This window comes from Budorcas taxicolor, chromosome 10 (genome assembly GCF_023091745.1).
Source record: "Budorcas taxicolor isolate Tak-1 chromosome 10, Takin1.1, whole genome shotgun sequence".
In the NCBI taxonomy this organism is placed as follows: Eukaryota; Metazoa; Chordata; class Mammalia; order Artiodactyla; family Bovidae; genus Budorcas; species Budorcas taxicolor.
This window is the reverse complement of record NC_068919.1, coordinates 36,882,298-36,898,369: the sequence shown is the minus strand read 5'-3', so window position 1 is coordinate 36,898,369 and position 16,072 is coordinate 36,882,298. Positions and strand designations below refer to the sequence as shown.

General features: G+C 40.4%; 2 protein-coding genes across 2 annotated transcripts in view; both read right to left on the bottom strand.

The window, feature by feature from the left end:
- Nucleotides 1-88: 88 nt before the first annotated feature.
- Nucleotides 89-10,468, bottom strand: CCNDBP1 (cyclin D1 binding protein 1). Its single transcript, XM_052646537.1, has 11 exons — nucleotides 10,276-10,468; nucleotides 10,043-10,102; nucleotides 9,675-9,754; nucleotides 7,835-7,916; nucleotides 6,754-6,850; nucleotides 6,511-6,581; nucleotides 5,852-5,928; nucleotides 5,224-5,504; nucleotides 3,879-3,939; nucleotides 1,736-1,782; nucleotides 89-1,479 (listed from the first exon to the last, which is right to left on the bottom strand). Exons 1-11 carry the CDS (start codon nucleotides 10,382-10,384, stop codon nucleotides 1,365-1,367), a joined length of 1,080 nt encoding a protein of 359 aa, XP_052502497.1. The 5' UTR covers nucleotides 10,385-10,468; the 3' UTR covers nucleotides 89-1,364.
- A 135-nt stretch (nucleotides 10,469-10,603) lies between these two features.
- The window catches only part of TMEM62 (transmembrane protein 62), a 37,346-nt gene continuing 31,877 nt past the window's right edge, over nucleotides 10,604-16,072 (bottom strand). Inside the window, exons 12-14 of the mRNA XM_052646684.1 lie at nucleotides 15,937-16,041; nucleotides 14,383-14,501; nucleotides 10,604-11,436 (exon numbers count right to left, since the gene is read on the bottom strand). Of these exons, the coding sequence (XP_052502644.1) occupies nucleotides 11,110-11,436; nucleotides 14,383-14,501; nucleotides 15,937-16,041 (551 nt within the window). The 3' untranslated portion in view covers nucleotides 10,604-11,109. The remainder of the gene's footprint in view (nucleotides 11,437-14,382; nucleotides 14,502-15,936; nucleotides 16,042-16,072) is intronic.

Below are 16,072 nucleotides of genomic sequence, written 5' to 3'. Positions count from 1 at the left end.
TAAACTCTATAATCTCATACATTCAAATTTTTTTGATTTACAAAAATTTTGTACTTACATTTGGGGACAGGCAATACAAAACAGAAAACAATACAAATATGTATAAGGAAAATAAGTCTGTTCAATACAGTGAACAAACCTAACAACTGAGCTTGTTGACCTAAAAAATGAAACAGCCAGTTATTTTACCCGCAAAATGGGTTTATTCAGGAACAACAAACAACTGCAATTAGGGTCAAGCCAGCTATAGTAAAAGCCACAGCCAAGTCCCACAAACAAAGGAGGGAAAGGGAGGAAGTTGGGAGCAATTGTTTTGAACAAATTTTCATGGAGGAAAGCGAGAGTTCAGGGTGATAAGGGGTTTTCGTTAGCTTAGTAGCTAGGGTCAATTTCCAATTTCCTGTAGGAGATAAAATGTACACCATTCCTATCTATAATTGACAATCCTTCCAGTTATTTACCTAGAGTAATACTCTGTGAGAGCTCCTCCTCCTGGCTTCTTACTCCATTTTAAATAAGGTTTCACTTCATTAATTTTCTAGCTTCCCAGGTGGCACTAGCAGTAAAGAAACTGCCTACCAATGCAGGAGATATGAGACTCAGGTTTGATCTCTGGGTTGGGAAGATCCCCTGGAAAAGGAAATGGCAAACCACTCCAGTACTCTCGCCTAGAAAATCGCTAAGACAGAGGAGCCTGGCAGGCTACAGTCTATGGGGTCGCAAAGAGTCAGACGTGACTGAGCGACTAACACACTTAGTAATTTTCACAAGCTCTATACCAACAGACTCTCTTTTGTGTGCTCAGTTGCGAGGCTCCTCTGTCCATGGAACTTTTCAGGCATGAATACTGGAGTCGGTTGCCATTTCCTTCTCCAGTAGATCTTCCCAACCCAGGGAGTGAACCTCGTCTCCTGCATTGCAGGCAGATTCTTTACCGCTGAGCCACTGGGGAAGCCCTTCAATACCAATATAGTAATCGAACAAACTGGAACAACATTCAAGAGAACTTGCTGGTAAGAATAATTATATACAGTAACATGCTGAAATATATCTTTGACAATGACACATTTTATTGAACAGGGAATAAGGCAGCTTCCCCAGGGATCTCTGAGAGGCAACTCAAAAACAAAAACTCGTGTAATTGTCTTTTGTATCTAGCACAGAAAAATATATCATACTCATATGGTTTATAAATAATTGCCAGTTTGGCCTAATCACCAAACTTTGGTAATTGTGTCTCTTAGTAAGTATAGATAGGAACTCCCTTCCAATCCAGAAAGCATCCTAGCTCCATTCTAAAAGCAGACATCAGAGCTCGGCTGTGACAGTAAGAAAGAGAAGAGAGTTCAAATGAGCCTGAAAATTCATGATTCAACTTCATTCTGAGTGAGTTCTTTGATTCTGTTCATGCAATGATCAACAGCATTAATAAGTAAAGGAATCCAACTATCTTCTGGCTGTGGGGTCACATGACTTGCTCTGCAAATGCAATGGGAAAAACAGAAGTTAAATTTATTATACTGTCAAGGAAAAGACCTATCCTCAAAAGAGAGCACAGGGAAAACTATAGTAAAAGAGGGCAAGTTTCTCTGCAGAAACTCAGCTGCTCCATAAGCAAAGCTGAAAGAAAACACTACACTCACTTTCTACTCTTTGAAATGGGGGTTTGGGAGTTGAGAATGGCTGTACAGGCTTATTCTCAAAAAGCTATTTGGGGATAAGTCTTCATACTCACTTTGTTATTTCCAGTGCCTTCTTTAAAACGGATACAAGTTTTGCAGACTAGATAAAAAAAGAAACAAGAGAAGTTACTCACCCTGAGCCCTAACACAAAAAGCAAAGGAGAGGAGACTTCCCTGGAGGTCCAGTGGCTGGGACTCTGAGCTCCCAGTGCAGGGGTCCTGGGTTCAATCCCTGGTCAGGGAAGCAGACCCCACAGGCCACAACTAAAAGATCCTGCATGCCCCAACAAAGACCGAAGATACTTTGGGGCCCAGCTAAAACCCAGCACAGCTGAACAAATAAAACAAATATTTAGGGGAAAAAAAAGGAAAGGAGGAAAAAAATGGAAAAGAGGAAAAAAGGGGCGGGGGGAGAAGAGCTAAAATATTTTACTTGAATATTAAAATATTTAATACTTTAGCTCTCTTCCCCTACTTTTTTTTCACATTCACTTTTTAAAAACTGACTTAAGAAATAAACATCTCTAGCAATTCACCATGTCAGTTACCCTAGAAACAATTTTAAGGAATGCATGGTACACTGGTAGCATTCATACATCCTCATGTTATTTTGTCACTGGTATTCCTAAAATTCGTGAGTTAAAAAAAAAAAAAAACACAGTTGTTTCTGCTATACATATCCTGAACTATCAGCAGAGCTGGGATAAGAAGTCAATTTTTAAAAAGTGAAAGTGAGAAAAAAGGAAAGAGGAGCATTAAAATATTACAGTATTTTAATACTCAAGTAATAAGAAGTCATTAAAAAAACCTTGGAAGAAACAATCAAAAACAAAAATGTTGATTAGGTGGCAGGATCATGGACTCTTTTCTATTTAGCAAAATCTTATTAATACTGCTGCTATAGCATCTTTATAAGCTTGTTTACATTTAAATTTTTTTTAAAGAAAACAAGAAAAGGAAAAATATAACCTAAATTTGTCCTAATTGCTGACAGGATACATACAGCAGAAACAACTGGGTTTTTTTAAAAAAACTTAAAATTTTAAGAATACCAATAACAAGATAACATGAGGATGTATGTATCCTACCAATATACCATGCATTCCTTAAAACTGCTTTTAGGTAACTGACATGGCGTATTACTAAGGATGTTTATTTCTTCAGAAGTCAATTTTTTTTTAAGTGAATGTGAAAAAAAAGATAATGTCCAAAAGGATCCTAATTCTACTCCAAGGTGTTTCCACATTGTGAAGATACATTTGATGACTCTATTAATAATTTCCACTATCTAATTTACCAAATATTATTAGGACTGATACATCTGATGGTAAAATATAAGCTATCTGCAATTTTACTTCTCTTTCCATTAAAATGAGACATAATAACTTAAAGTTTATAAAAAATAAGAGAACACAACTCTAGCACCGGACCTAGGACTTCAAAGAAAATAATAAAATCAGATTTTTATAAAGAGCTTAACCCTTCATGACGACTCATGGTTAGATCACATGTTGATATTAGAACAGAGAACAGATATAGAATTAGGATATTAAATATATTCTAATATTTTGTATTATAGTATTCTCTATTAGAATAAATAGAGTATTCACCTATTTTGGCCTATACTGGAAATCAGAAACTTGTAACTTCATGTTGAAAGAATCCTAAAGCACTGTACTAATTAAGACTTTCTCTCAAGGCATGGTTTTCTAAGGTCTTTGGGTGTGTGCACGCTAAATCACTTCAGCTGTGTCTGACTCTGCACACCTACAGACGGTGGCCCACCAGGTTTCTCCATCCATGGGATTCTCCAACCAAGAATACTGGTGTGGGTTGCCATGCTCTCCTCCAGAGGATCTTCCTGACCCAGGGATCAGACCATGTCTCTTACGTCTCCCACCCTGGCAGGTGCATTCTTCACCATGAGCGCCACCAAGGAAGCCCCCTCTAAGGTCTTTGGGTTTTTCTAAACAATTACCCAAGTGGTTATGGAAGAGAGAGTACTATCAGAGTTCACTGCCATCAGAATTCAAATTCAACAAATATTTATCAAGCACAAATACATGGTGACATTACTATTGTACTTGCATCCAAGTGTTACAAATAAACATATTCCCCACAGTTTAAGGAAATACCAGTGATTACTGAAATCCTACCAATTAGGTCTGCAGCTATTCCCTCAAAGCCAGTACTTACATTGATTCGCACAGTCAAAGGGCACACAGGTGGGTAAATGCTCAGAGCCAAGTCATCCACACTAAAGGGAGAAAGAAAAAATAACCATTAACCAAGAAGAACAAAGCTCAACTAGGTGGTCTCCAGGACACGACTAAGGGTGCAACGAGTGAGGAAATAATTCCCAGAAATGCATCAGTTCCTTACACTGGGCAACCAATAAATAACCAATTCAACTGGTATTTATGGAACACATACCTACTCTGTTTTACTAAGAAGTTGAGGGTTGGGGGGACTCCCTTGGCCAGTAGGATGGAACATAATTAAGTTAAAAATGTTTGGATCTGAAACCGTAAGTTTAATAACTGATATAGGCACGGTTCATCCCTGAATGCCATTTAAGTAGGCACCACTTTAATCAAGCAATCAAGTTAGTGCTGTACCACCAAAAACACGACAAACTAATACCATGTGCCTCTCTGACATGATGCAATGAAAAGCATGAAATACTCAACTAAGCGATATTCTTGCCGAAAAGGTTTAACCTGAATATAATTATGAGAAAACAACCACATGAATCCAGATTGCTAGATATTTTACAATGTAACTGACTTGGATTCTTTAAAAATGTCAAGAAAATAAAAAAAAATTTTAAATGTCAATGACAAAAAAAGCCAAAAAAGGACAGGGACTGTTTTAGTTGCAAGATACCAAAGAGAAGACAACCAAATGCAGTATGACCGCTTGACAAAACCCTGAATTAAAAAACAAACAACAAAGCTATAGAAGACGTTTTAGAGACAATTTGGGAAATCTGAATATTAGATAATTATTATTATACTCAGTATAATCTTTATCATCAGGGAATGGCAAACCACTCCAGTATTCTTGCCTGGAGAATTCCATGGACAGAGGAACCTGGCAGGCTACAGTCCATGGGGTTGCAAAGAGTCAAACATGACTAACTGACTATCACAAACAAACACATATTCAATGTAAATTTCTTAAATGTAATACTAAGAGTAAAACTGTTTTTTCTTAGGAAATACATGCTGAAATATTCAGGGAAAAACGTCACTGATGTCTGCAACTTACTCACGAACGGTTCAGGGATGAAAATAGCACATCTATTTCAGTTTTTAAAAAGGTACATCTAATTACAGAGAAATAAACCAATACAGAAAAAAAAAAGTGAACAATAGGTGAACCTAGATGGAAGTACAGGTACTCACTACAATACTTTTTAACCCTTCCTGCAGGTTTGAAAACTTTCAAAACAAAAAGATGGGGAAAAACCTTCAGGTGACAGCACAAGTTGAGGTCAGAATGCTGCTGCTGGGATGTTTTGAGTGGAGGTCACACTTACCTAGGGCTGATCTCATCAGAAATGTCCACAATGTCATCCAGCTGGGCCACCTGATCCTTCTTCCCGTTCTCTGCCACTGAGAGCCGAATTTTCTTCAGGCAGGCTTTGGATGCTCTCGCCAGTGCAAGGCATGGGATTATGAGCTCCTGGTCTCCCTCTGACCAATATGAGTCCCGATTGTTTGGACATCCCAATATATCCTCCTCATCAACATGGTTGTCAGAGGTGTCTTCCTCAATGTCATTCAAGAGGCCACAGTAAGGGTCACATTCTTCCACAGCCTAAGATACAACAGGATATATGTGCATGCCAGAAAAAAAGAAAAGTATTAATACTTTTAGCATCATGTCGGAGTTGTCCCCAGACTTCAGCCAGCTATTTCTCTAAATGGCTACAGAGCTGAATCATGTCACACATGCTGTTCTAACTCTCCTAGTGCAGCAGTGGAACAGAGAGGAATGGTACAAATCACACCCCCACATGGGGCAGGGGGAGATGGGAGATGGAGGATGGGAGTGAGGGGGGACCCATGTGGTCCACGCTTGACACATCTCTCTTTATAACCAATCCTCATCTACTAGACACAGAGTGGCCTTCCAATGACCATCAAAGAAAGAGGTCCTCGCACCTGCTCCATCTCCTCATGTGCATCCTTCACAAGATCCACACTCTTTGTCAGCACTGAAAGGGCTGCAGCTTTGTTATCTATGAGTGAAGAACGAGAAGCACTGCAGTTAGTGGAGAATCCCAACAATTCTCGAGTCTGCAAAAAGCAACAGTGTTCTCATCTGAAGGGAGTGCCAAGGACAGTAAACAAGGGCAGCAGTTGAATGTAAAATTCTTCTCATATACATCCTCTGGGTGCCCAGACAGCGGGGCTAAAAAGCTTCCTGTCATTCACCATAGGAAGAAATATAATAGTCACATGATGTTTCTCAGCATGGCACCCTTGGATGACCACTGCTCTTGGCCTTGCAGGCTCTACCCCATAACTGCTTCAGTGTCTCCAAAATACTGCCCCTGGGGCAGGACCAGAAGAGAAAACCACATCTGTTCAACAAGAGACAGAGCCACAGCCAGAGGGTGTTTGAACTTAGAAGTTACGTGAACTAAAAAGACTGGCAAAAAGAATTAATACCTATCTTTTCATGTTGGTGATAAACTAGACCTATTTCACTAAGTTCTTTACGTAAGTAAAAATACATACTACTACAAAACTGGCAGCTAGATGTAAGGTCTGTCAGCTTTGGCCAGCAGAGTCAATGTCTACTTTCTACTCTCACTCACCTTTTGGGATCTGAGGTATATGTTGGCAAGCATCCCAGACACTGTTATAGGGAATCAGGTTCTCAGGGTTGCTGAAAGGAATCAAAGGATATATCAATAACCTGGGTTCCTGTTTCCTACAAAGGTCCTTCCTGCTGGTCATTAATCTCAGTTATCAGTAACTTTGCTGTTAAAATGACTTTTTCCCCCCTCCCAGAAACAAAGAACCCCATTACCCAATAACTCCAGCTGTGGCATCACTACCTCTGAGCTGGACTGTTGTAAAGTGCTTCCACAAGCTGAGCCATGTCATCCACGATGTCCAGAGTGGCGCTCCGCACCAGCTTTCGCAGGGTGATGCCTATAGCCAGACCCAAAGACTAATTAAGCAGCCTGTTTGTCTTTCCAGAAGTCTGGAAAGTCTTCCTGAGAATCTAAGCCCTACAGAATTTGAGGTACTGTGCACCCACATGCTTTAACCAGAGTGCCAACACAAAACCCAGTCTTATGTATATCCCCATGTCATTTGCTTGCTCCTCCCACCATTCCTTAGTGGTATTTTCCAAAAGAGATCTGAAACAAAATCGTTCCATGACAGCATGTATTCATTCATTAAAAAGTAGCTTCTTGGGACTTTCCTGGTGGTCCAGTGGCTAAGACTCTACGCTGCCAATGCAGGGGCCAGGGTTCAATCTCTGGTCAGGGAACCAGATCCTACATGCCACAACTCAGAGTTCACATGCTGCAACTAAAGACCCTGCATGCCATAACAAAGACTGAAGAGCACGCCTGCCGCAACCAAGACCTGGCTCAGCCAAATAAATAAAATAATACACACTTTTAAAAATAGTGATTTCCTGGCATTTGTGGATAAAACACTTCAAGTTTAAACCACATGAGTAACCCTGAAGATCCATGAGGCATGTATTCATTTATAATTGTAACCTGATAATAATCAAGACACGAAGATACAGGCAGAGCTGGAGGCCACTTAACCTATAAGGGAGCTCAGAAACAGCATGTGATGAGGAGAAGCCTGGGGATGGCACTGATAACCAAGCAGTATCTGTGGTGATTATAATGCATTAGAGACGGAGAAGCCAGTGAGAATTAAAAATGTTAAGAGTCAAGTAAGGCAGGGGACATGAGAACACAGTATCTGAACTTTAGCACAAAGGCTTACTTATGGAGGTCACTTATATAACTACCTTTGACTGCACTTAATGGGAGAAAGTTACATTACATGATCAAATTGAGGAAAAGGTAAAATTCTCAGGACATAAGCTGTCACATTAGCAAAGATCTACCCCATAAACTGAACACTTATGTGTATGGAGTGGCTTACCCTGATCCTTGGGAAACAAATAGTACACTGCAATAATTGCCTTGATGGCAGCACGCACTTGTTCACAGAACCTCTGCGTTTCCTAGGAGATGATAAGCCAATTTCAGAAAGAAAAAAAGAAATGGATTAGATCGATGTGGTCAAGCCATCTACAGGGGAAAAGAGCAGACATCTGTACAGCATCATCAAAGATTTTCTGAAGTCCTATTATGCATCAGGCTGTGCTATTCTCATCACATACCAGGGAGGAGTTAGCTGGATACCAGGTACTGAGCAGAAACTCAGTAAGACAAGAAGAAACTGTAGGAAAAACATCCCTGATACTCTATATCCCAAGATACCTGTGATCAGCTTTGAGGTATTCACCATATCTTAGACCAGGAGTTGGCAAACTAGAGCCCAAGGGCCCAATCAGGCTCACTGCCAGTTTTTGCAAATAAAATGTTTCTAGGACACAGCCACACTCATGCGTTTACAAATTGTCTATAATAGTATTCACACTACAGAGGCAGAGTGGAGTAGCTGGACTGCAAAGCCTAAAATGTTTACTATTTGGCCTTTTACAGAAAAGTTGTCAGCTCTATCTTAGACCATTAACCAATTGTCTATCTCTCTGCCTCTGTCTCTAACAGAATTTCAGTATACCTAAAGGAAATTAGCATGAACTCTACAATGCTCAATGCTGACTATTTTCCTTCTAGGCAGTCACTGGCTTTCCCTTATCTTCCTTGTCCTCACTGCTCTGCTAAATTCCAAGCCAGTGCTATGCAAAATGTGGTCTACAGATTGGTGCCAGTCCATAAATGATCTGTCACCAGTCTGAGATGGATAGGTACAAAGATTAAGAGTACTTAGAAACTTTTACACCAATGTGACATTGTTTCAACATTCAAACATATAATTTTGTAAAAATACCACGTTGTAAGGACTGAAATTAAAAAAAAAAAAAAACAACAACATTCTTTGGCAGAATTAATGTGCTGAGATCCTAAGAAAGCAACTGTGATTCAAATATATATAATTCATATAAAGCCATATTTTAATTTTTCATCTACGAATGAAAAAACCACTGTCCTGAGCATGTACAGGGTAATCAAACTGACAAAAATTAAAGACAAAGATAAAATATTAAAAGCAACAAGGGAAAAGTGACAAATAACATACAAGAGAACTCCCATAAGGTTACCAGCTGATTTCTCAACAGAAACTATTATCACTTGTGTAAAAAGAAGCAGCCATATGCACTTAAGTGTGAATATGCATAGCATATATATGGAATGATACAAAAGGAACCAAAGACAGGAGATATAAACTTTTTAGCACATTTAACTTTGATATCTTTTGAACCTTATACTGTCTACATTATTATATATAAATATATAATATATATAATAGTATAAAAATAATTCAGTACAAAAGAGTATTATGTAGTATAATAGAAAAGGTGGAGCTCAAACATCAGATAGAACCTAATTTAAGTCCTAGCTCCACTACTTATCTACCTTAAACTGAGCCTCTGAGCCTGCCTGTTCATCTGTCAGAAAAGGATCATGTATGTGAAAACACTTAGCAAATAGAAAGTACATTTTTAAATGTCAGAAAGGAAATAACCAGGATGAACCTCAGAATGAACCAATATTTAGAAGAGCCATCTACCCCATGACAACCACTGCATTTGACAATTTGATCTTCAGAACAATCCTGTGGTGTGAGAACCTTCACCTTACTCGACAGATGAGGAAATTAAATCCCCAGATTTGAGTGTAAAAGATGGAAAGAAACTGAGAGGCTTCCTAAGGAATACTGAGCAGCACAAGAATTCTAGAAAAGTGAAGCCCACCTGTGGAGACGGCAGTGGAAGTCGAGAGAAGGCTACGGTCAGAGTCGTGGCTTCCCTTGACACTGTCACAGCTGCCTCATCTGGGGGAGTGACAGAGCAGGTGGCAAGAGCCAATATGTTAGTGCCAAAAGGAAAAGGCTGCAACGGCTGCACGGACTTTGAAGATAATGCGTTCCCTCTCCACCCATGCCCGCTGAGACGTCTCAAAAACACCTCCAAAAATCAGTGTTTTGTATTTCAACCTCGGATGTACCAAGGATAGGTAAGGAAGAGTATCCCCGCAGAGAGGCTGGGGCGGGGGGGAAGCAGGAAGGAAAGGAGTAGGGAAGAAATGAGAGACAGCAGTCTCCAATAGGAGAGGCACTCACTGAGTCTTCTCCAAAAGGCCTCCCGATCAAACTCCTTGGTGGTTTCCTGGGCTTCGCCGACTAGTGGGTGCGGGGTGTGCGCCGGGCGGCGACAAACGAAAGAGCACAGGTAAGCGGAACGACCTCCAGGCCCCACCTCCTCCGCCCGGACCCGGCGCCGCGGCCGCCAAAGCCTGGCCCCTTCCCACCCAAGCCCGCCCCTGCGGTCACCCGGCCCCACTACGTCAGCTCACCCCGCACTCCAGGAAGCAACTGCCGCAGCTCCCCGGCTAGGTGCCGAAGCTGTTCCAGAGGCGGATCCAGGGTGGGGTCTGGGGCTGCAGATACAGCTGCGCTCTCCATCCCAGTACCGCGTTTGGAGCCAGCGGACCAAGCCCCACAACAGCTTCCGGAGCCGCACTGCTGCCGCAGCTCCTCTTCCAGGCCACGGTTTCGCTTCCGGCAACAACCTGCCCCGCCTCGGAAGCCCAGCCACACCCCTTCCGCTCTCAAAAGCCCCGCCTCACTCGCGCTCTTAGCGACACAGGCAAGACCCATACCGAGTTGTTTCTTATTCATTATTCATTTATTGGTATTTGAGTAGTTGAAAACACCCCCGACTGAGGAAGGAGAGAGCCCATAATCCTGTCGAAAAAAGGACTAGGAACTAAACAAGGGTAGTCAGGGTCAGGTCCAAGTTTGCACGTTCCCTGTCCCTAAAGTGGCCTCCTTACAGGCTGCCAAGTTCCAGACACTGTGCTAGGTACTTTACATGAGGTATCTAAAAAACACACTGAGTGGGCCTCAGATACTCCCATATCCACCAGCCCCTGCCCTGTGGATCTCCTAGATAAAAGCTTTCTCTTCACAAAAGTAAATCAACCCTTTACCTTCTTGAGGAAGGGAGGAATCACGGCATTATATAGTTTTCTGCAGTCCATTCTGCAAGAATCAGTAGTAGGTAATTCCCCCCAACTCCCAGGTGTCCAAGGAACAGCAGCTCCCTGACTTTGCCCATCAATACTGGCCTTTCACCTGCTGCTGAGGCAGAGGCCTGGGCTACAGAGGTGGATGAGGAGATACAGACTTCAGGAGCTCAAGTGGCTTTTTAACTGCACTATGAAGGTTCCAAGCTTAGCAGAGTTCACTGTCCAAACACAACGAATGAGAACAGGTGTCGCCAGTGTCAACCAGGTCCGTAAAGGGGAGAATAATAAAGCTAGAGTGCCATATGTCACATGAAGAAAGTAGCAGGAATAAATATGCCAGATGTACAGCAGTAACATAAGTAGGTGAACAGGTATAATTTTCAAGTATTTTCCTTGACGGAGATGAGACCTGAAGCTGTGACCAAAGCACCGCTGCAGCAAAATCCAACACAGGTAACCCATCAAGGGGATGTTAAAAAACACCAGCTGGAAAGAACAGAACAGAACCATTAGCTTATTAAGCCCTGGTGGGGTCAGGTCTCACTAACATATTATTGGTGGCTCCTAAAAATATGTTGCTTTCTCTCTTGGGGGTTAACTGATACTTTATGCTTTAATCACACTTGTGTCCTTAGTTGTTTATTTGCCTGCATCCTTTTGTTCATCTTAAAGGCAAGTGTCATTTCATTTCTGTTGAAGCTCTCAAATGTTTAAGGTAGAAATGAATATATATGTCTATGTACAAACACACACACACATACATATATATACAGTACTTTTTTTTTGGGCAGAGTGAGGGGGGAACTTGGATATCAATATTTTTTCTTTACTTTGCATTTGTAATTGAAGTAACATAATGAATACTGGAATACAAACTAGAAGATTTAAGATTTATAATTCAACCATAACTACAATATGAATTTTCATTCACCAAATAATTATTGAGCACTCATTATGTGACAGGCACTGTGCAAGGCTGTAGGCAAGGGACACACTGATGAACAAGTCAGAAAAGATGCTTCAGACAGCTTACATTCTAGTACAGAAAAGAGGAAACCCACTCCCCAAAAAAGAGGAGGGGGAAGATAATTACAGATGGTGATAAATTCAATGAAGAAAATAACTGGTTACAGGGCAACGGGAGATGGGCTCTCTGAGGTCTGAAGGACAGAAATAAGACAGTGGAAGAGCATTCCAGGCAGAAGAACAAATGAAAAGCCCAGAGATGGGCCCATCTCCTGTTACTCTCCTGTTGGCCTGGAACATGATAAGGTAGGTGGAATTTGGGGCAGTCAGCAGGACCCAGATCATGTCACTGATCTGCTTTAAGAGTTTTAAGCTGACAATAGGGAGACAAGAGCAACAACAGGAAACCAGTTAGGGGGTTACTGCAGTAGCCCAGGCAAGAAATAATTATTGGGGACTTCCCTGGTTCATTGCAAGAATCCAGCATGCAATGCAGGGGATGTGGGTTTGATCCCCAGTTGGGGAAATAAGATCCCATATGCCATGGAGCAACTAAGCCCATGCTCTGCAACTACTGAGTGCATATGCTCCAGAGCCCAGGCACCACAACCAGAGAGCCCAAGTACTGCAAGGAAAGATCCCTCATGATGCAACAAAGATCCTGCATGCTGCAATTAAGACCTGACACAGCCAAATAATTTTTTTTAATAAAGAAATATGATTAGGTAAGAATGGTGGTAACAGTGACAGAGAAAAGACATGTACATTGCTACTCGCTGATGAACTAGATAAAAAGTGTGAGGGAAGGGGAAGAACTTAAGATGCATCCTAGATAATTTATTGAAACTGCGAAGAACTTGGGAGAAACAGGTTTGGGGATACAAATGAAAGGTCCTGTTAGAGACATATAAGATTCCTGTGAGATATCTAAGGAAGATGCGAAATACTAGTTGTATATACAGGCACCTGAGGTGCAGAGAAGAAGTCTAGGTCAGAAATATAATAGATTTATGAGCTATGGACCTAGATGATACATAAAATCAATTCTTGGTATACTATTTATTAAAATATGACTGTAAACCCACCTTTTGGTAAAGCTCAGATCTTATTTGGAATAAGGATGCTCCTGTCAAAGCTATGGTTTTTCCAGTAGTCATGTATATGTATGTTAGAGTTGGACCATAAAGAAAGCTGAGCACCAAAGAATTGATGCTTGTGAACTGTGGTGTTGGAGAAGACTCTTGAGAGAGTCCCTTGGACTGCAAGGAGATCAAACCAGTCAATCCTAAAAGAAATCAGTCCTGAATATTCATTGGAAGGACTGATGTGAAAGCTGAAGCTCCAACACTTTGGCCACCTGATGGCGAAGAACTGACTCACTGGAAAAGACCCTGATGCTGGGAAACACTGAAGGCAGGAGGAGAAAGGGACAATAGAGGATGAGATGGTTGGATGGCATCACCAACTCGACGTACATGACTTTGAGCAAGCTCCAGGGATTGGCGATGGACAGGGAACCCTGGAGTGCTGCAGTCCATGGGGTTGCAAAGAGTCAGACATGACTGAGGGACTGAACTGAACTGAAGGATGCTCCTGAGAGACAGCCTCCATCTATATAATAGAAAACTGAACTAGACCTGGATCTCGACACATATGAAATGCTGCTAAACAGAATATTCTGGCTTGTGGTCAGTGTTCACTAGGCAGAGATCTTCCCTACTTGTCTGTCTCTAACCCTGCAGATCATGCTTTACTGCCCTCTTATGAGGCTGTGAACTCATTTTGAACAATGTTTTTGGATCTCTTTTAAAAACTTCAGATCATCACCTCAGATTTTGATCCATTAGCCCCAATAGGTAAGAACAATAAATAAATTGTTAGGTAAACAGTTTTCAAACCTGTTTACAGAGATTTGCTACAGGTCTGGGATTTTTGTTTGTGTTTGTTCTAAAGAAATCTCAATCCAAATGTAAACCTGATATATCAGTGTTTTCAAAAACAAGTGAACTGCTAAGACAGCTAGAAAGCTTCCAAAAGTGGGTAACTGATCCACTTTTCTTGTGTGTCTATTTTTCCTTTCCTCCCTCTGAAATAGTTTCCTTCTTCATTATCATAACCAATTTGGTTTACCCTGAAGTCTATCATTTATTCTACCATAAGTCTCTTCTTTCACTGTTTGTAGATGAAAAAGCACAGTGAAACAAGCAAACAACAAAAACCTCTCTCACCTCTTATAAACCCTCCTGCCAAAAATATATTTTAGATGCTTACAAGACTGGTGGAAGAAGGAGCTTGGAAAGCATTATAAAAACAAATAAAACACCAAATACTAAAGACTGCCCTGCCGGTACGTTAGGACACATGATCTGTGGTATTTAATTTGGGATTCTGGATATAATTCATAATTGTTATGCAATTAGTCCAGCAAAACCAAGATGTTCTTTAATTGTATTTCTGAATTCTTACCTGGAGAATTCCAACTATAAACGTTACACTGCCTTGTAGGAAATGTCCATCAACAAAGATCCCAAAGGAAAAGCAGCAGCCCAATTTGCCTTTAGTGATTTCACCAACAAACCATGGGCCTGAAAGAGGCAATGGATAGGAAAGGAATTTATATAACTATGACGCTGATTACACACATCACAGGATACATTTTAGGACTAATGAAGAAATATGAAACTAGTCATCTATAAGCATTTATTTGCAAGGCTTTTCTTCTCTGTTAATCTCTGTGTTGTACCCAATATCCCAGCCAACCAATTATTTGCTCTTTTGCTCCCTATTTCTCTAGATTATAAAACTGCCTAAGTGCTATATCTGGCATAGATTCCAGAAACAGACTGGAGTACATTCACAAATTTTAGAAGATTCTATTGCAGTAATGCATTAACTTTCCTTTAAGAAGCAAAAAGGTACTCCATAGACACCATACTTAATCTTCCAGATAACTGAAATTTACTCCTTTAAGCAATAAGACTTTAATCATTCTAAAATGTACTTCTTATCTTTCTTATTAATATTAGTAAATATATTTTATCCTTTTCTTGCTGACCCACAATCCTTACTTTGTACATCAACTACATACTCAAGGTTAACATGTTCATAGCTTAACTCACTTCTTTATTTTTTCATCTGCAGTGCCAGAATGACTTTTCTCTACTCCCTGCTATTATTTACTGCTCCTTCTCAATGTGCAGGCTTCTGGAACTACTATATTGTCAAGAGTGATTAAGGGACAGTCGGATTTCCCTTCTCAAAATGCAATAATATCATTTGCTGGTAAGAGTAGAGTTCAACTTTTAAAAGTCACAGGTAATTTTCTCAGATATGTATTATATATAATCTATTAGATACATCTTAGTTTAAGTTTTAACCTTTAAAAATGGAACAACTTCTCCTCTTCTAATGTTTCCCTTTACAGTCAGGAAGCAAATCACTTGCTTTGGTCCTAGTGGAAAACAAGTGTCTGAAACAGCCTCAACCCATCTTCTAACAAGGAAACCAACCTCCAAAGGGGAATCTGCCATAGCTTGTTACACAAAATTGTAAAGAGTCATATTTTTATTTAACTACTTTCTGTTCTCTGGTGGGAGTAACTAATGAGGAAATAAAAGTCCAAAGATGGACTGAAAGTATAAAATATAGACTAAGGATATATTAACTCCTAAATGACTCTTAGTAAGGGACAGTCATAAATTCTGACAAAGTAATGAAAGAATTAAATGTGGTGAAATAGAGGACAAAGCTTTAACGTGATCAAAGGCTGCTCTGAGGAGATGACATTTAAGCTGAACTTCTATCTTCTATTAAGTTTCTACACAAATACTAATTGTCATGGTCCTCTCAGCACCCTTAAGTTAGCCAGGTGTTGATTAAATGTCCTTTAAGTTAGGAAAGGACTGTATTCCCCAAGATCATGCCCCAGGAAAAGAAGCTAATGTTAAATGGCTAATGTTAAAATTCTCAATACATTCTTTGGCAGAATTCTCCACAATCTCAGGTTTCCTAATGACTTACCCAGCACTGTATACAGGGTCAGCAGCAACACAGAATAGTAGGAGATATTTAGTTTGCTCAAGACATGAAGGGAAAATGATGTCAAATTTGTAAATCCTGGTGGTCCTAAACAGAATAAATTTGAAAACTCCAGTAA